This window comes from Gorilla gorilla, chromosome 6 (assembly GCF_029281585.2).
Source record: "Gorilla gorilla gorilla isolate KB3781 chromosome 6, NHGRI_mGorGor1-v2.1_pri, whole genome shotgun sequence".
Taxonomy (NCBI): domain Eukaryota; kingdom Metazoa; phylum Chordata; class Mammalia; order Primates; family Hominidae; genus Gorilla; species Gorilla gorilla.
Genome location: NC_073230.2, coordinates 30,775,995 through 30,796,507, shown reverse-complemented (window position 1 = coordinate 30,796,507; position 20,513 = coordinate 30,775,995). Strand labels below are relative to the sequence as shown.

General features: G+C 42.0%; 1 protein-coding gene across 1 annotated transcript in view; it reads left to right on the top strand.

Moving 5' to 3' along the window:
* IGF2BP3 (insulin like growth factor 2 mRNA binding protein 3) overlaps window positions 1–20,513 on the top strand; it is a 161,192-nt gene that overhangs the window by 136,279 nt on the left and 4,400 nt on the right. The window contains exons 11-12 of the mRNA XM_031013019.3: window positions 15,868–15,984; window positions 17,419–17,493. Of these exons, the coding sequence (XP_030868879.1) occupies window positions 15,868–15,984; window positions 17,419–17,493 (192 nt within the window). The remainder of the gene's footprint in view (window positions 1–15,867; window positions 15,985–17,418; window positions 17,494–20,513) is intronic.

The following is a 20,513-nucleotide window of genomic DNA, read 5'->3' as shown; positions in this document are numbered from 1 at the left end:
TGTTAAAGACTTCAATATTTCGTTCAGGTCATGGAGTTGAGTAAACTTAGTTTCAGTTCCAGACCAAAATCCATTTAAAAACAACAACAAAAAAAACCCAGGAGTATCTATTTTACAAGCCAAAGGGAAACCCTGGCATCCTTCCAGGTTCCTGGAGGCTGATCATGTTGGCTGACATGCATGTCTCCATGCCTTTGTGATGTCTTAGATTTTGTCCCCCACAAAGTAAATACACTTAACCTTACTGTTTGCTCATACTTGTATGTCTTCACGATAGATGATTAGGAATTACTCATTGGCAGACTTCACCAGTTATGCAAACTTTCAGTTGAGCAGCTTTGTTCTTCTGTTATTTCAAGCCGTAGTTCAGAGTCTGCCAAGAAGTCCAAAGGAAGTTTTGCCGATAGGCATCTGGCACAAATCCATTGGGAAGCAGCTTATGTCCTGTGAACATCCTTCAGTCCCAAAGAATGTATCCAAGAAAAGGTTCAGACAATGCAACTAGACCTTAACTTAAATGGAAGGAATGTGTAACAAGACTGGGTAACGCTAATGGGCCTTTTCCAACCTAGGTCTCATAGACTTAAATTCAGGTGAAAAAGGCTTATAACTTTTGCTCTGCCTGCTGAGTTTTGCAAGTAAAAATTTAAATTATCTGCCTATTTGGGGTGTCCAAATCCTGACACAGGCTTGTTCTAGCATAGGCTTATTTTAGTCTCGATTTCTTTTCTTCTTTATTTTTTGAGACAGAGTCTCGCTCTGTTGCCCAGGCTGGAGTGCAGTGTCATGATCTTGGCTCACTGTAACCTCCACCTCCCAGATTCAAGCGATTCTCCTGCCTCAGCCTCCTGAGTAGCTGGAATTACAGGCACTTGCCCAGCTAATTTTTGTACTTTTAGTAGAGATAGGGTTTCATCATATCAGCCCAGCTGGTCTCGAACTCCTGACCTCAAGGGATCCACCCGCCTCAGCCTTCCAAAGTGCTGGGAGTACAGGCGTGAACCACGGCGCCCGGCTCATGGCTTATTCTGAATCCCATATAAGAATGAAGTGTACCAGAGAGCCAATTTAATGATTGGCAAAAGTTGACAGCATATTTATGTGAGCTGCCTTACATTCCCAGAGGAAAATTTTCTTGAAAAGTAATCTTTGGTTAAGAAGATGCTTCATGGATAGGAAATTGGAGCAAAGGGAATTGGACAACGTTCAGAAATGTCTTCACCAAGCCTCAGACATCTGATGAGTCAACTTTTCTTCAAGACATGATTGCCAACAGCACACATCATTGTCTGTCATTCTAGGGCAGCATCTCCTGGTGTGGAAAAACACTTAGTTTGCTTCTAACTCTGCTGCTTCTATTTGACAAGTTCTGTTGCTTCTGTTTTCATTCCAGGATAGGACATTTTAAAGTCTACACATTGATTCTTCATGTATGTGCCCTTTTTTTCTGTTACATTTTGGTCCTTTTGACCCTTATCTACTGGCCACTATTCCTTTTCCAAAGCTTCACACAACATTTCTCTTAAGTTTATGCTTAAGCTTCATTTTGGGTTTGTTATTTCTCATCAGCAAAACAAGAACATGGACAGCCCTTCATCACTATGTCAGAAAGATAACTTTGTTTTTGTTTCTCACAACAGCAGCCTTGGACGTGTTCCAGGCTAAGACACATGCATGTTCGGGCCAGGCTTTCACTCTGAGGAGGATGCTGCTACATTAGTGTTCTCTGGGGATATTTAGGAATTGCTCTCTGAAACCAGTACCAGGAATAGTCATTTTTTAATAAGTAAATGAATAGTTTTTCTCTCATAGTTATGGGAAATCATGCAACTAACTTTTTAAAAAATTAGCTGCGAGGAAGCTTAAAGCCAGATTTGTATAACAGCATTTTTGGCTTCATCTTATCTTGAGTGTTCAGGTCCCTATGCTCTTATTTCTTCACCTCCTTTGTTTTATCTTTATAGATTATGTGTATTTTATAAGCAGCATAAAATTCTTTTTGGAACAAAGCCCAGGAAACAAATAATTACACAGTCATGACGAAATACTGTGGGGTAAATCTGGGAAAGTTACACATTAGGTTTAGTTTGACCATTGAAAACGTCTTTATCACCACCAGCTTCCCCCAAGTATATTGTTCAGAAGAACATAATACGGACATTCTTAGTGAGATAAAATATTTAGATCCCACCCTTAATTTTTTTTTAAATGGTCAAGATTAACTTAATGGTCTTGATACAAGGACCAGAATGATGAAGTAATGCTAACATTGAGCACAGTTGATAGTCAGTGTTGGCATTAATTCACTTGGTCTATCCAGTTATAAAATAAAAAAGGCCATAAAGGGATAAATGACACATGGTAATTGTGTGACACACTGGGGGCTGTGACTTACATAGTATCTTCCAAAGAGAGATGCTGTTCTTCTGACTTAAATAGTGAAGAATGAAATAATTTTATTTTGTGTTCTTCGTTGGTGAAGAGAAACAGAAGTGATCTGGCCAAGCTGTGCAGGACAGGCCCCTAACACAAATCTCCACATAATAGTTTAGTAGGAAGGCAAGTCCTCTTCTGATGTATCTGTTCTAAAAATGCTGAATAGCCACAAGGGAGATTTCATTTAGCTAACAGCTATATTAATACTTGCAGTGTGTTACATTATCCTAGAAAACATGGAGTATGCCAGAGAACTTTGCCAAGTTGTAAACAATATGGTACAAATTTAGTACATCTGTTTATACAGGTGCTGAAGAAACAAATGATTAGAGATGGGTGGGTGATTAGAGATGATGAATTGAATTTTGGGTTAACTCTTACATAAATAAGAGGTACATGATGGGGGTTGAAGATATAAAGGAAGAGACAATAGAGTTTAAGTGATTTTCATTTGTAGGAAACTAGTTGATATGGTTTGGCTGTGTCCTCACCCAAATCTCATCTTGAATTGTAATTCCCACTTGTCAGTGGGAGGTGATTGGATCATGGGGGGTGGATTTCCCCCTTGCTGTTCTTGTGATAGTGAGTTCTCATGAAATCTAAGGGTTTAAAGGTGTGACACTTGCCCCATCCCTTACTCTCTCTCTCTCCCTCCTGCTGCCAAGTAAGACGTGCCTTGTTACCCATTTGTCTTCCGCCACGATTGTAAGTTATTTGAGGCCTCCCCAGCCAACTGAGTCAATTAAACTCCTTTTTTTTTCTTTTTTTTTTTTTCTGAGACAGTTTCGCTCTGTCACCCAGGCTGGAGTGCAGTGGCACAATCTCAGCTCACTGCAACCTCTGCCTCCCAGGTTCAAGCAGTTCTCCTGCCTCAGCCTCCCGAGTAGCTGGGACTACAGGCACACGCCACCATGCCCAGCTAATTTTTGTATTTTCAGTAGAGACGGGGTTTCACCATGTTGCCCAGGTTGGTCTCGAACTCCTGACCTCAGGTGATCCACCCCCCCCCCCCCCTTGGCCTTCCAAAGTGTTAGGATTACAGGGGTGAGTCTAAACTCCTTTTCTTTATAAATTACCCATTCTTGGGTCGTTCTTTTTTTGTTTGTTTTTTGTTTTTGTTTTTGAGACAGAGTCTCACTCTGTCTCATCTGTACACACCCATCTTATGCACGTTTAAGATACTTTGCAACTTAAAAGTTTCAATTCCTTTATCTTCACCTGACAGTTATTTAGCTATATCTGAAGGTGGTTTATAAAGATTTTCAGAAAGTTCAGTTTTCCATTTTTCACTAATTCATGTAATGATGCAATCAAATTTTTAAACATAAACTTCTGTGCCTTGGTACAAATACTTCTAAGAATTTATGTAATAGAACTTCTAAGTCAAAGAGCACAAACTTTTAAAATTGACAGACACTTCCAAATCATCATGGTCCCAAATCATCATGGTAGTACATGTATTTTATGGTCAATAAATTTATTAAAGAAAGGAAGAAATCATCTTAGTATAAATCATGCCTTTCACTTTTATGAAAAATAAAGCAGCCGGGCGCAGTGGCTCATGCCTGTAATCCCAACACTTTGGGAGGCTGAGGTAGGCGGATCACTTGAGGTCAGGCGTTCGAGACCAGCCTGGCCAACATGGTGAAACCCCATCTCTACTAAAAAATACAAAAATTAGCCGGGCATGGTGGTGTGCACCTGTAATTCCAGCTATTCGGGAGGCTGAGGCAGGAGAATAGCTTGAACTTGGAAGGCGGAGGTTGCAGTTGCAGTGAGCCGAGATTGTGCCACTGCACTCCAGCCTGGGCAAAAGAGCAAGACTCCATCTCAGAAAAAACAAGAAAAAGCAATGTATGATTCTAGACTGTATGTCTAGTATATATTAGTCTGTTTTCACACCGCTATAAAGAACTACCTGAGTAATTCCAGCACTCTGGGAGGCCAAGGTGGGTGGATCACCTGAGGTCAGGAGTTCAAGACCAGCCCGGCCAACATTGCTTGCTTTCAGTTGTTGCTTTCAGTTCTTAATCTTCCGTCCACCCCTATTTTTCAAAATAAAAATAACTGACTGTCTCTGGATGCCCTTTTTAGCATTTTGATGATCAAAGGTTTAAGCTTTTGCCAACTACGCAAAAGAAATTTCTTTTGACTCACAGGAAGTCATACCAAGGCCAATCAAGGGACTTGTGAGAGGAGAGGGGAAGGCAGCCCCTCGAGTGACAGTTCTAGTGGGCACTTTTCTTTAAAGCTTTCATGTATATTTTTGACAGCTCTAGAGAAATATATATATAATATAAATATTATATATTATTTTATTTATTTTATTTTATTTTTTTGAGACAGAGTCTTGTACTGTCACCCGGGCTGGAGTGCAATGGTGTGATCTCTGCTCACTGCAGCCTCCGCCTCCCAGGTTCAAGCAATTCTCCTGCCTCAGCCTCTCGAGTAGCTGGGATTACAGGTGCCTGCCACCATGCCTGGCTTATTTTTTGTATTATCAGTAGAGATGGGGTTTCACTATGTTGGCCAGGCTGGTCTGGAACTCCTGACCTTGTGATCTGCCCACCTCGGCCTTCCCAAAGTGCTGGGATTACAGGCCGTGAGCCACCGTGCCTGGCAGCTCTGGCTGTATTTTAAATCATATCTGTACCCATTGAGAGCTTCATACTGGTTTATGAATCTGGCTTAGGAGATAGAGAAACCCAGGTTTGAATCCTGGCTCCACCAGGTGGTGTGTGACTTCAGGCAAATAACTTAACCTCTCTGGCTCAGTTTTTTCAATTCTAAAATGAGAATGTTGTTAGTTTCTAGAAATTGGATCTGTTGTGGGGTACAAATGAGGTCATGCACAGCACCTCACACAGAGGAGACCCAAACTGATCTTGCCACATGGCTGCTGCATACACTCACCCTTGTCAGAGTTATTTTTGCCTCAACCTGAATTTTTATCTCAGCATGCTTTTTACCCATCTCTACTACTCTTATGTGAAAACAAAGGCAGTATTCAAAGGTATCATAAATGTATTAACTGGAGTCCTACTGGAATGGAATAACTGGAATTCAATAGACTGAGCAGGGGCCTTTTTGTATGGGAATTTAATAATATTTACCAATTTTAAATGTTCAGGCACTTTTGACTCAGCAGTTTTACTTCTAAGAACATGTTGCAATAGAGGTATTCAAACAGGGCACAAATTTTATGTACAAAGATTTTATTGAAACATTGAAGTTGGAAACTATGCACACACACTGTAGGTGAGGTAAATCAACTGTGGTATATCTATTTGAGGGAATACTCTTGTCAAAATGCAGTAGGGACGTTTGAGTGAAAAAAGATATCCAAGTTAAGGTAAAAAAGCAAATTAGGATGTTATTTATTGTATCCATTCCTTGTTTTATTTTTTTTTTATTTTTATTTTTTTTTTGAGACAGAGTCTTGCTCTGTCACCCAGGCTGGAGTGCAATGGCGTGATCTCTGCTCACTGCAAGCTCCGCCTTCTAGGTTCACACCATTCTCCTGCCTCAGCCTCCCGAGTAGCTGGGACTACAGGCGCCCGCCACCACACCCAGCTAATTTTTGTATTTTTTTTTTTTTTTTAGCAGAGACGGAGACGGGGTTTCACCGTGTTAGCCAGGATGGTCTCGATCTCCTGACCTCGTGATCCTCCTGCCTCAGCCTCCCAAAGTGCTGGGATTACAGGCATGAGCCACCACGCCCAGCTCTTGTTTTAAATTTTTACTACATTTTTTTTACTCATAGAATATGTCTGCCTGACCTTTCTGGTTTTCCATGTCTGCCTTTTCACTGGGCTTCTGTCATTCTTCTTGAGCATTTGGCTTGAAAGAACGAAGCACTGAAGCTGTTTGGGTATAGCACTTACTTTAGGTTAGGTAGGTGGTTGATTGTAGAGGTCTAAATTACTTGGTCATGTATAAGTTTTTGTGATTAACCTTGGTAATTCCTAGACAAATTCTTGATATTTTCAGATTTGTTAGCACACTGTTGTACTTTAATTTTTCTCTTGTCTAGTTATCCTTTCCCATTTCAATTTTATTGAAAAACAGGCAAAAGTTATTCCTTATATTCAAAGAACCAGCCCTTTTGTTATTTCTGGAGTGTTTTTGTTAAAAATATTTTCTTCAGAGGAAACCAAAGGCTTAAAGTTGTTTAAAAAAAGTAGTTAAGGGCCAGGCGCAGTGGATCACCTGAGGTCAGGAGTTGGAGACCAGCCTGACCAGTATGGTGAAACCCAATTTTACTAAAAAGACAAAAGTTAGCTGGGCATGGTGGCACACGCCTGTAATCCCAGCTACTCAGGAGGCTGAAGCAGAAGAATCGCTTGAACCCAGGAGGTGGAGGTTGCAGTGAGCCAAGATTGTGCCACTACACTCCAGCCTGGGAGACAGAGCAAGACTCTGTCTCAAAAAAAGAAAAAAAGGAAACAATTAACTGAATTTTTCCTTTAAAGATTTAAGATGATAGTAGTTGAGATTTTTCTTGAAAAATGTAAACAAATGAGGTAGCAGAAAGGGTACAGCCCAACTACTTTTGAGTGGGATTGATTTTTCACCTGTGTCATAGGTGGGCATCTAGAGAGACAAAGAGACTCTCAGATTTAAGTAAACACGATTAAAATTCCTACCAAACAGGGTGAGTAAACTGTGACCTACGGAATGGCCTCCTGGTAAGTCTGCATTGGGGGACAAGCGAGTGGCACGGCCTGTGTGTCTGATGTGGGGTTCTGCCGTTGGTGATCGGTATCTCTCCATGGATTTATGGTGCTTAGTGCTCTGCTCTTTGCCTCTGCTCTGGGCTCACAGGAAAAAGGTGGAACCATTAGTGCCACTAGTGATCTCCATGTGGGAAGAGTGATGTCATTTGGTAGTCCGACATTAAATGGCACAAATTGGTTTCTACATCTAGTAAAGCTGTCAGAGCCCAGTGTTACTGTTTTCTTTGGCTGATTTTTGAAAACGGCTTAAAATTTTAGAGATTTCTACCAAGTTCCTGAGATTTTTGAAAGCAAAACTGTTGCTCTGCGGTTGTTTGAGACTTTTTAAGAATTTCAGGACGGGCGCGGTGGCTCACGCCTGTAATCCCAGCACTTTGGGAGGCCGAGGCGGGCAGATCACCAGGTCAGGAGTTTGAAACCAGGCTGACCAACATGTTGAAACCCTGTCTCTACTAAAAATACAAAAATTAGCCGGGCATGGTGGTACACACCTGTAATCCGAGCTACTCAGGAGGCTGAGGCTGGAGAGTTGCTTGAACCTGGGAGGCAGAGGTTGCAGTGAGCCAAGATCGTGCCACTGCCCTCCAGCCTGGGTGACAGAGCAAGACTCTGTCTCAAAAAAAGAAAAGAATTTCAGAAAAGTGTTTAGGTTAAAAAAATTAGAAATTAGGATCTGTCTTATGGCTGTGTGTATACATACAACAGTACTGATGGGTTAACTTGAGTACTTGGGAGCTGAATTTATAGTATTATGCAATAGGAGTCTAAGATTCAAGAGAATCCCATGAAAGTGTTTATCAAGTAGTTCATGTCTAAGTTGTGTAAGACAAAATATCTTCTTTTTTATTTATTTATTTATTATTATACTTTAAGTTTTAGGGTACATGTGCACAATGTGCAGGTTAGTTACATATGTATACATGTGCCATGCTGGTGCGCTGCACCCACTAACTCGTCATCTAGCATTAGGTATATCTCCCAATGCTATCCCTCCCCCCTCCCCCCACCCCACAACAGTCCCCAGAGTGTGATGTTCCCCTTCCTGTGTCCATGTGTTCTCATTGTTCAATTCCCACCTATGAGTGAGAATATGCGGTGTTTGGTTTTTTGTTCTTGTGATAGTTTACTGAGAATGATGATTTCCAGTTTCATCCATGTCCCTACAAAGGACATGAACTCATCATTTTTTATGGCTGCATAGTATTCCATGGTGTATATGTGCCACATTTTCTTAATCCAGTCTATCATTGTTGGACATTTGGGTTGGTTCCAAGTCTTTGCTATTGTGAATAATGCCGCAATAAACATACGTGTGCATGTGTCTTTATAGCAGCATGATTTATAGTCCTTTGGGTATATACCCAGTAATGGGATGGCTGGGTCAAACGGTATTTCTAGTTCTAGATCCCTGAGGAATCGCCACACCGACTTCCACAATGGTTGAACTAGTTTACAGTCCCACCAACAGTGTAGAAGTGTTCCTATTTCTCCACATCCTCTCCAGCACCTGTTGTTTCCTGACTTTTTAATGATTGCCATTCTAACTGGTGTGAGATGGTATCTCATTGTGGTTTTGATTTGCATTTCTCTGATGGCCAGTGATGGTGAGCATTTTTTCATGTGTTTTTTGGCTGCATAAATGTCTTCTTTTGAGAAGTGTCTGTTCATGTCCTTGGCCCACTTTTTGATGGGGTTGTTTGTTTTTTTCTTGTAAATTTGTTTGAGTTCATTGTAGATTCTGGATATTAGCCCTTTGTCAGATGAGTAGGTTGTGAAATTTTTCTCCCATTTTGTAGGTTGCCTGTTCACTCTGATGGTAGTTTCTTTTGCTGTGCAGAAGCTCTTTAGTTTAATTAGATCCCATTTGTCAATTTTGGCTTTTGTTGCCATTGCTTTTGGTGTTTTGGACATGAAGTCCTTGCCCATGCCTATGTCCTGAATGGTATTGCCTAGGTTTTCTTCTAGGGTTTTTATGGTTTTAGGTCTAACGTTTAAGTCTTTAATCCATCTTGAATTGATTTTTGTATAAGGTGTAAGGAAGGGATCCAGTTTCAGCTTTCTACATATGGCTAGCCAGTTTTCCCAGCACCATTTATTAAATAGGGAATCCTTTCCCCATTGCTTGTTTTTCTCAGGTTTGTCAAAGATCAGATAGTTGTAGCTATGCGGCGTTATTTCTGAGGGCTCTGTTCTGTTCCATTGATCTATATCTCTGTTTTGGTACCAGTACCATGCTGTTTTGGTTACTGTAGCCTTGTAGTATAGTTTGAAGTCAGGTAGTGTGATGCCTCCAGCTTTGTTCTTTTGGCTTAGGATTGACTTGGCATTGCGGGCTCTTTTTTGGTTCTGTATGAACTTTGAAGTAGTTTTTTCCAGTTCTGTGAAGAAAGTCATTGGTAGCTTGATGGGGATGGCATTAAATCTGTAAATTACCTTGGGCAGTATGGCCATTTTCATGATATTGATTCTTCCTACCCATGAGCATGGAATGTTCTTGCATTTGTTTGTATCCTCTTTTATTTCATTGAGCAGTGGTTTGTAGTTCTCCTTGAAGAGGTCCTTCACATCCCTTGTAAGTTGGATTCCTAGGTATTTTATTCTCTTTGAAGCAATTGTGAATGGGAGTTCACTCATGATTTGGCTCTCTGTTTGTCTGTTATTGGTGTATAAGAATGCTTGTGATTTTTGTACATTGATTTTGTATCCTGAGACTTTGCTGAAGTTGCTTATCAGCTTAAGGAGATTTTGGGGTGAGACAGGGGGGTTTTCTAGATATACAATCATGTCATCTGCAAACAGGGACAATTTGACTTCCTCTTTTCCTAATTGAATACCCTTTATTTCCTTCTCCTGCCTAATTGCCCTGGCCAGAACTTCCAACACTATGCTGAATAGGAGTGGTGAGAGAGGGCATCCCTGTCTTGTGCCAGTTTTCAAAGGGAATGCTTCCAGTTTTTGCCCATTCAGTATGATATTGGCTGTGGGTTTGTCATAGATAGCTCTTATTATTTTGAGATACGTCCCATCAATACCTAATTTATTGAGAGTTTTTAGCATGAAGGGCTGTTGAATTTTGTCAAAGGCCTTTTCTGCATCTATTGAGATAATCATGTGGTTTTTGTCTTTGGTTCTGTTTATATGCTGGATTACATTTATTGATTTGTGTATATTGAACCAGCCTTGCATCCCAGGGATGAAGCCCACTTGATCATGGTGGATAAGCTTTTTGATGTGCTGCTGGATTCGGTTTGCCAGTGTTTTATTGAGGATTTTTGCATCAATGTTCATCAAGGATATTGGTCTAAAATTCTCTTTTTTGCTTATGTCTCTGCCCGGCTTTGGTATCAGGATGATGCTGGCCTCATAAAATGAGTTAGGGAGGATTCCCTCTTTTTCTATTGATTGGAATAGTTTCAGAAACAATGGTACCAGTTCCTCCTTGTACCTCTGGTAGAATTCGGCTATGAATCCATCTGGTCTTGGACTCTTTTTGGTTGGTAAGCTATTGATTATTGCCACAATTTCAGCTCCTGTTATTGGTCTATTCAGAGATTCAACTTCTTCCTGGCTTAGTCTTGGGAGGGTGTATGTGTTGAGGAATTTATCCATTTCTTCTAGATTTTCCAGTTTATTTGCGTAGAGGTGTTTGTAGTATGCTCTGATGGTAGTTTGTATTTCTGTGGGATCGGTGGTGATATCCCGTTTATCATTTTTTATTGCGTCTATTTGATTCTTCTCTCTTTTTTTCTTGATTAGTCTTGCTAGCGGTCTATCAATTTTGTTGATCCTTTCAAAAAACCAGCTCCTGGATTCATTAATTTTTTCAAGGGTTTTTTGTGTCTCTATTTCGTTCAGTTCTCCTCTGATTTTAGTTATTTCTTGCCTTCTGCTAGCTTTTGAATGTGTTTGCTCTTGCTTTTCTAGGTCTTTTAATTGTGATGTTAGGGTGTCAATTTTGGATCTTTCCTGCTTTCTCTTGTGGGCATTTAGTGCTATAAATTTCCCTCTACACACTGCTTTGAATGTGTCCCAGAGATTCTGGTATGTTGTATCTTTGTTCTCGTTGGTTTCAAAGAACATCTTTATTTCTGCCTTCATTTCGTTATGTACCCAGTAGTCATTCAGGAGCAGGTTGTTCAGTTTACATGTAGTTGAGCAGTTTTGAGTGAGTTTCTTAATCCTGAGTTCTAGTTTGATTGCACTGTGGTCAGAGAGATAGTTTGTTTTAATTTCTGTTCTTTTACATTTGCTGAGGAGACCTTTACTTCCAAGTATGTGGTCAATTTTGGAATAGGTGTGGTGTGGTGCTGAAAAAAATGTATATTCTGTTGATTTGGGGCGGGGAGTTCTGTAGATGTCTATTAGGTCCGCTTGGTGCAGAGCTGAGTTCAATTCCTGGGTATCCTTGTTGACTTTCTGTCTCGTTGATCTGTCTAATGTTGACAGTGGGGTGTTAAAGTCTCCCATTATTAATGTGTGGGAGTCTAAGTCTCTTTGTAGGTCACTCAGGACTTGCTTTATGAATCTGGGTGCTCCTGTATTGGGTGCATATATATTTAGGATAGTTAGCTCTTCTTGTTGAATTGATCCCTTTACCATTATGTAATGGCCTTCTTTGTCTCTTTTGATCTTTGTTGGTTTAAAGTCTGTTTTATCAGAGACTAGGATTGCAACCCCTGCCTTTTTTTGTTTTCCATTTGCTTGGTAGATCTTCCTCCATCCTTTTATTTTGAGCCTATGTGTGTCTCTGCACGTGAGATGGGTTTCCTGAATACAGCACACTGATGGGTCTTGACTCTTTATCCAGTTTGCCAGTCTGTGTCTTTTAATTGAAGCATTTAGTCCATTTACATTTAAAGTTAATATTGTTATGTGTGAATTTGGTCCTGTCATTATGATGTTAGCTGGTTATTTTGATCGTTAGTTCATGCAGTTTCTTCCTAGTCTCAATGGTCTTTACATTTTGGCATGATTTTGCAGTGGCTGGTACCAGTTGTTCCTTTCCATGTTTAGCGCTTCCTTCAGGAGCTCTTTTAGGGCAGGCCTGGTGGTGACAAAATCTCTCAGCATTTGCTTGTCTGTAAAGTATTTTATTTCTCCTTCACTTATGAAGCTTAGTTTGGCTGGATGTGAAATTCTGGGTTGAAAATTCTTTTCTTTAAGAATGTTGAATATTGGCCCCCACTCTCTTCTGGCTTGTAGAGTTTCTGCTGAGAGATCAGCTGTTAGTCTGATGGGCTTCCCTTTGTGGGTAACCCGACCTTTCTCTCTGGCTGCCCTTAACATTTTTTCCTTCATTTCAACTTTGGTGAATCTGACAATTATGTGTCTTGGAGTTGCTCTTCTCGAGGAGTATCTTTGTGGCGTTTTCTGTATTTCCTGAATCTGAATGTTGGCCTGCCTTGCTAGATAGGGGAAGTTCTCCTGCATAATATCCTGCAGAGTGTTTTCCAACTTGGTTCCATTCTCCCCGTCACTTTCAGGTACACCAATGAGACGTAGATTTGGTCTTTTCACATAGTCCCATATTTCTTGGAGGCTTTGCTCATTTCTTTTTATTCTTTTTTCTCTAAACTTCCCTTCTCGCTTCATTTCATTCACTTCATCTTCCATTGCTGATACCCTTTCTTCCAGTTGATCACATCGGCTCCTGAGGCTTCTGCATTCTTCACGTAGTTCTCGAGCCTTGGTTTTCAGCTCCATCAGCTCCTTTAAAAACTTCTGTGTATTGGTTATTCTAGTTATACATTCTTCTAAACTTTTTTCAGAGTTTTCAACTTCTTTGCCTTTGGTTTGAATTTCCTCCCGTAGCTCGCAGTAATTTGATTGTCTGAAGCCTTCTTCTCTCAGCTCGTCAACGTCACTCTCTGTCCAGCTTTGCTCCGTTGCTGGTGAGGAACTGCATTCCTTTGGAGAAGGAGAGGTGCTCTGCTTTTTAGAGTTTCCAGTTTTTCTGCTCTGTTTTTTCCCCATCTTTGTGGTTTTATCTACTTTTGGTCTTTGATGATGGTGATGTACAGATGGGTTTTTGGTGTGGATGTCCTTTCTGTTTGTTAGTTTTCCTTCTAACAGACAGGACCCTCAGCTGCAGGTCTGTTGGAGTACCCGGCCCTGTGAGGTGTCAGTGTGCCCCTGCTGGGGGGTGCCTCCCAGTTAGGCTGCTCGGGGGTCAGGGGTCAGGGACCCACTTGAGGAGGCAGTCTGCCCGTTCTCAGAGCTCTAGCTGTGTGCTGGGAGAACCACTGCTCTCTTCAAAGCTGTCACACAGGGACATTTAAGTCTGCAGAGGTTACTGCTGTCTTTTTGTCTGTCTGTGCCCTGCCCCCAGAGGTGGAGCCTACAGAGGCAGGCAGGCCTCCTTGAGCTGTTGTGGGCTCCACCCATTTTGAGCGTCCTGGCTGCTTTGTTTACCTAAGCAAGCCTGGGCAATGGCAGGCGCCCCTCCCCCAGCCTCGCTGCCACCTTGCAGTTTGATCTCAGACTGCTGTGCTAGCAATCAGCGAGACTCCGTGGGCGTAGGACCCTCTGAGCCAGGTGCGGGATATAATCTCCTGGTGCGCCGTTTTTTAAGCCCGTCGGAAAAGCGCAGTATTTGGGTGGGAGTGACCCGATTTTCCAGGTGCCGTCTGTCACCCCTTTCTTTGACTAGGAAAGGGAACTCCCTGACCCCTTGCACTTCCCGAGTGAGGCAATGCCTCACCCTGCTTCGGCTCACGCACGGTGCGCGCACCCACTGACCTGCGCCCACTGTCTGGCACTCCCTAGTGAGATGAACCCGGTACCTCAGATGGAAATGCAGAAATCACCCGTCTTCTGCATCGCTCACGCTGGGAGCTGTAGACCGGAGCTGTTCCTATTTGGCCATCTTGGCTCCTCCTTCCCGACAAAATATCTTCTAATATTTCTAGAAACATTTGCTGATTGGGTATACATACTGGGTTTTTTCTTTCTTTTCTTTTTTGTCTTTTCTTTTTTTTTTTTGGGGGGGTGGGGGACAGAGTTTCACTCTCACCCAGGTTGGAGAGCAGTGGTGTGATCTCAGCTCACTGCATCCTGAACCACCTGGGCTCAAGTGATCCTCCCATCTCAGCCTGCCCTGAGTATCTGGGACCACAGGCAAGCGCTCCCATGCCTGGCTAATTTTTGTAATTTTTGAAGAGATGGGGTTTTGCCATGTTGCCCAGGCTGGTCTCAAACTCCTGGGCTCAAGCAATCCACCCACCTTGGCCTCCCAAAGTGCTGGGATTACAGGCATGAACTACTGTGCCTGGCTTTTTTTTTTTTTTTTTTTTAAACAAAAGCATATTACTGGCTTCTTCAGTTGTGGCTCATTTCAATAACTATTTCTTGTAATATGTGTCTTGGAACTAGCTTATCCTTGGAAGTGTTTTTCTCACTATATTGTTAGAAGGTAAACAAAGTGGAAAATGCATAAATTATGTGCACTGCTTCTGTACTTTAGAACTGTTAGTTGACTGGTAACATTACTGAACCTTGAACCTTGAATTGGCCTTTTTAGGAGCCCAGTCACGTGAACTCTTGAGTAAATGTGTCCCTTATCCCTGCAAGGACTATTTGACCCAGGAAGGGCACAACTGGCTTGAAGTGGGAAGTAGTGAAGGAATGAGGTACATAGATAAAATCTATTTATGAATGACCTTTCAGGAGTTAGCCTACAAAATATTTTCTAATTTCTTCATGTATAAAATGCAAAGGGGGCTGGGCGCAGTGGCTCACGCCTGTAATCCCAGCACTTTGGGAGGCCAAGGCGGGTGGATCATTTGAGGTCAGGAGTTCAAGACCAGCCTGGCCAACATGGTGAAACCCTATCTCTACAAAAAAAAAAAAAAAAAAAATTAGCCGGGTGTGGCGACAAGTGCCTGTAATCTCAGCTCCTTGGGAAGCTGAGGCAGGAGAGTAGCTTGAATCCGGGAGGCGGAGGTTGCAGCGAGCCGAGATCGTGCCATTGCACTCTAGTCTGGGCAACAAGAGTGAGATTCCATCTCAAAAAAAAACAAACAACAAAAAAAAAGCAAAGGGAAGGCACAGATGGAAGGAATAAGGAATTCTGTGGGAAAGCATCTTACGGCATCTTACCACTGAAGTGAATTAGCTCTCTCCTAATCCTGTCCTGTGCTTGGATGTGATAACTATTGAATGACGTGGTAAGGTTTCATACAATTTAGTCATATGTAACAAAATTCAGCTTTTCTCTTAAACACTTCACTATGTGTGTGTTTAAGGAGTGAAACCTACATAGATAAGGTGTGGAGCTGGTGTCTTTTAGTTCTGTTGTGTTTGATATGTAGCCCAGAATTTCATTTACTTGTTAAGAATCTACCTTGAGAGTGGTAGGTGGCTCTTACTTAATTTTTAATGCAAGCATGTCCCGCTATTCTAATATGATTAAACTTTACAACATCTACATATCTTTTAAATCCATAACTCAGTGACATTTTAAAGTTTAAGACAACAGTAGAGAAAAGTGAAATTTTAAATACCACTGTTTTCAGGATGACTGTATGAGATCTTCTTGACCTATTAGGTAAGGTCTTGTCAACTTCTTATGGTAGCTTTTCCTTAAACTTTCCTGGTATTCCTACTGCATGAGAAGGTGTCCATCCTAAAGCTAATGTTAACAAAAGCCTGATTTGTAGCAAATAAACATGCGTGTCCTGGCTTTCTTTTCTAACAGCAATCAGAAACGGAGACTGTTCATCTGTTTATCCCAGCTCTATCAGTCGGTGCCATCATCGGCAAGCAGGGCCAGCACATCAAGCAGCTTTCTCGCTTTGCTGGAGCTTCAATTAAGGTACTGTTCTACCAGCTGTGGTTCTCTGGTTCTTTAAGTAAGTTACAGAAATATGAATCTTCTTGCCACTTTATAATTTGAATAGAATGTTAAAGACACTATTAGGGTTACATAAGGATATGAAGAAAACCCCAAACAACAGTGGCTTACACCAAGGAGGCTAACTTCTCTGTGCAGAAAACACAGTTTGGAGGTGAACATCCGGGCTGGGTGTTGGCTCTGCCCCCACCAAGTCCTTGGACCTAAGTTCCTTCCAAGCCACCTTCCCCAGGTATGGCCTTGGTCCCTCTTGGTTCCAGATTGACACCATTCAGTGCTCCAGGAATCAGGTCTGTTGCCCAGCCAGTAGGAGAGGAGAACACAATAAAGAGCTTTTCTTCTAGGGAAGTTTCTTGTTAGCTACTGTGGGATATTTCTACCTATATTTCCATTGCCCAGAACTTGGCCAGACCAAGTTGAAGGGGCAAAATACAGGCTATGCACAGTCAGCTAAACATTTTGTAACTACAGAAGGTAACATACCAGAGGACAAATAATGGTGTCTGCCGTAATAGATAACTGTGTGTTCTGAAGATTCTGTATTTTGATGCGTTATTTAAGGAAAATAAAGGTTGGCCAGGTGCGGTGGCTCACACCTGTAATCCCAGCACTTTGGGAGGCCAAAGCAGGCAAATTGCTTGACCCCAGGAGCTGAAGACCAGACTGTGCAACATGGTGAGACCCCATCTCTACAAAAAAAAAAAAAAAAAAATGTTTAATTAGCAAGGCATGGTGGCACACACCTGTAGTCCCAGCTACTTGGGAGGCTGAGGTGGGAGGAACACTTGAGCTTGGGTGGTTGAGGCTGCAGTGAGCTATGATCACACCACTGCACTCCAGCCTAGGCCACAGAGTAAGACCCTGCCTCAGACAAACAAAGGCATGTGGTGTGCAGTATTCTTGAAACTTAGGGTACAGAGACTCCTAGAGTGTGTTGCATACACAGGAAGCCCAAGGAGCCCTGATGCAAGTGGGCCAAGGACCATACTTTGAGCACCACTGGTGTAGTGAACACAGGCAATGGAGGCAGACCCAGCTCTCCCTCTAGCTCTGTTAGCTGTGTGATCATGGTCCAGATAACTCAATTTCTCCAGCCTTCCATTTCCGCATTTGTGAAGTGGAGGTAATACTACTTCATCAGGATGTGGTGAGGATTAGCTGAGAGACAGCACGTGGAGGTCTCCATTAGAGCCCGGCACAGAATAAGTATATAGTATATGCAGGAGGGAGGCCTAAATTGTGAACCCACAGTAATTGCTGCCTTTCCCTAATTTCCTTCACGAAGGCTTTAATTCTGCATTTCAGCCAGTCACATGTAAATGTGAGGCTGGTTGGCCCAAGATGCGTATCAGTGATACCTGAAAGTATCTTAACTTGTTGTTGGGTCTGTTACAGATTGCTCCAGCGGAAGCACCAGATGCTAAAGTGAGGATGGTGATTATCACTGGACCACCAGAGGCTCAGTTCAAGGTATGTGCTCTAGAGTATGTGCTATGTCCACAGGTAACAAATGCACAGGTAGTCCATAACCTGGCGTCTCCCTTAAATATGTCTAAATCTCAGGAAGAGTCAATGGAAATTCTTACCTAAGAGCTGAGTAGAATCACACTCAAAATTATATTTCGAAATTAACCAAAAGTCTTTAATTTTAAGAGTTCTGTACTGGTTGCTGGGTTTACCTGTCTCTCAAAGGTTAATTTTGCTCAATGGTTTGTAATCCTATGCTAAGGTGAGACCTTAAAATTTACAAACCTGCCAGGTTAATATGCCTTGGAAACTTGTTTTCAGATGTTTTCCCTCCTGTCCCTGAGATTGCCTAGACTTGAATTAAAATGCCCCCTTTTTCCTTACCCTTGGATTATCTCTGTTAGACCCTGCCCATAGACTCTACAAATCTCTCTAATCCCTGGGATCTTAGAGATAGGAATGGCAGGAGCTCTTGTAGCATTTGTTCTGGTGTGAACCATTGCACGTTTAGTGGGATTTGAGGTCTTTGGGGCTGCAGTGTGCCTTTCAATGTCTACTGAGAGATGGTAGAGCTGAGACTTGGCAGCCAGGCTGCTAGTTCAAATCCTAGCTCTGCCATTTGCCTTGTATGACATTGGGCAAGTTACTTAACCTTTTTCTGTAAAACCAGGGATAAGAGCACCTACATCCTAAGGTAGTTTAAGGTTTACACAATATATGAAATGTTTAGAAAAGTGCCTGACACATGGGCAGCACAAAATTAGCGTGCTGGAGGTATTCAACAGACTATGGATGAATCAGACTAAGACCATGCCAAATTCATAAATATATTCCTTTTAGTGTATGATTTCTCCCATAAAATTTAGTATGGGTGTCTTGTCTTAGAACATTTAGTGGCTGTGTAAGAAGACAACTATTTAACCTTAAGCTGTAGTTTTTTTTTTTCTCTCTTTTTTTTTTTTTTTTTTTTTGAGACAGAGTCTCACTCTGTCTCCCAGGCTGGACTGCAGTGGCGTGATCTCAGCTCACTGCAAACTCCACCTCCTGGGTTCAAGCGATTCTCCTGCCTCCGCCTCCCGAGTAGCTGGGACTACAGGCATGTGCCGCCACGCCCAGCCAATTTATTTTTAGTAGAGATGGGGTTTCACCATGTTGGCCACACACTCAAACTCCTGACCTCAAGTGATCCGCCCACCTTGGCCTCCCAAAGTGCTGGGATTACAGGCATGAGCCACTGTGCTCCTGGCCAAGCCTTAGTTTTCTTAGCCTTAAAGTGTAACAGTAACTAGTAACAGTGCATACAGTTCTCTCCCCACCCCACCTCTCTCCCTTAAATCAAACAAAAAAAAATCACTTTCTTTGACTTCTATTTTCTCTGGGCCATTTTTTCACTAAAAACCCAAAGGTGCTTTCACTTCATTTATGGGAAGAATGGGAAACGAAGGAGGTGCTTTGAGATGTGGGTGGTTAGGTGAAGAAAGAAAATCATGCGAAGAAATTTATTCCTTCACAGCAGCCTTGTGATCCAGGCAGTTCAAATCTTAACTCAGAATTGTTGAAAACCGCTTCCTATCCCAAACCCTCAGGGTCACTTTTAGTTTGAAATCTTAAAAGATAAATACAAACATGTCTTTCCTTGGTGCTGAGCTTTTAGTCTTATAAGTGGAATTACTGTCCTGCAACTCCTATGATGTTTGTATGATAGGAACTTCAAAGTTCTTTCCCTGTATTCACTAATAAAACTCATGTTTTATAGTTAACTTAAATGTGACACTTAAGCCATAGTACTTAAATTTCATTTATGTGATTGGTGACAATGCTAAATGAATGTTTTACTTTAGAGATCTAAGGAATGGTAAACCACCTACCCCGTATTTTTTCTTACAAATTCAAGAGCTTCAGTTTTGGAGGATAGTGTATATCCCTAGTGTCTTTTTGACTGTGTTAAGTAATAGTAATATCTACATCATTGGCCTGAGGCATTAAGGATCATTGGAATATAGGGTATCAAGATGAATTTTGTTTTGTTGGTAGTGCCCTAAAATGAGCTCAGCTTTCTGAATCAGTGAACGCGTGTTGGGTACTATTGTTTTTTGTGGTTTACCCTGGCAGCTTGTCAAACCAACTCTCAGGCTCATTTCTCCTTTGCTATATGTAATAGGTTGTTTATATATAATAGGTTGTTTATATAGTTGCATGCAGTAGGTGATAGGATGTATTGACTCTAAATATTAGAAGTGTCTTGGCCAGGCGCGGTGGCCCACGCCTGCTATCCCAGCACTTTGAGAGGCCTAGGTGGGTAGATCACTTGAGTCCAGGAGTTCCAGACCAGCCTGGCCTACATGGCAAAACTCCATCTCTACTAAAAATACAAAAATTAGCCAGGCATGGTGGTGGGTGCCTGTAATCCCAGCTACTTAGGAGGCTGAGGCAGGAGAGTCACTTGAACCCAGGAGGCAGAGGTTGCAGTGTGCTGAGATCGCACCACAGAGAAAGAGACTCTGTCTCTAAAAAAAAAATAAAAAAATAAAATAAAAGGCAGGGCACAGTGAGTGGCTCATGCCCATAATCCCAACACTTTGGGAAGCCAAGGTGGGTGGATCAACTGAGGTCAGGAGTTCAAGACCAGCCTGGCCAACATGGTGAATCCCCGTCTCAACTAAAACAACAACAAAAAATTAGCTGGGTGTGGTGGCGGGCACCTGTAATCCCAGCTAGTTTGGGAGGCTGAGGCAGGAGAATGGCTTGAACCCGGGGGTCGGAGGTTGCAGTAAGCCGAAATCATGCCATTGCACTTCAGCCTGCATGACAGGGTGAGACTCTGTCTCAAAAAAGAAAAAAGTGTCTTATCTTGATGTTGTAGCCTCTTTAAAATATTCAAAGGAAAAACCACCTTTCTAAGAGTATGAAACACATTTAAATTGAAAACATTTTTCTCAGCAGGTTTCTAACTGGCCCATGTAGATGTGAGCTTGACTTTTAGTGAGCTTGGCATAGCTGACTCTGCAGTTCTGTCTCTTTTG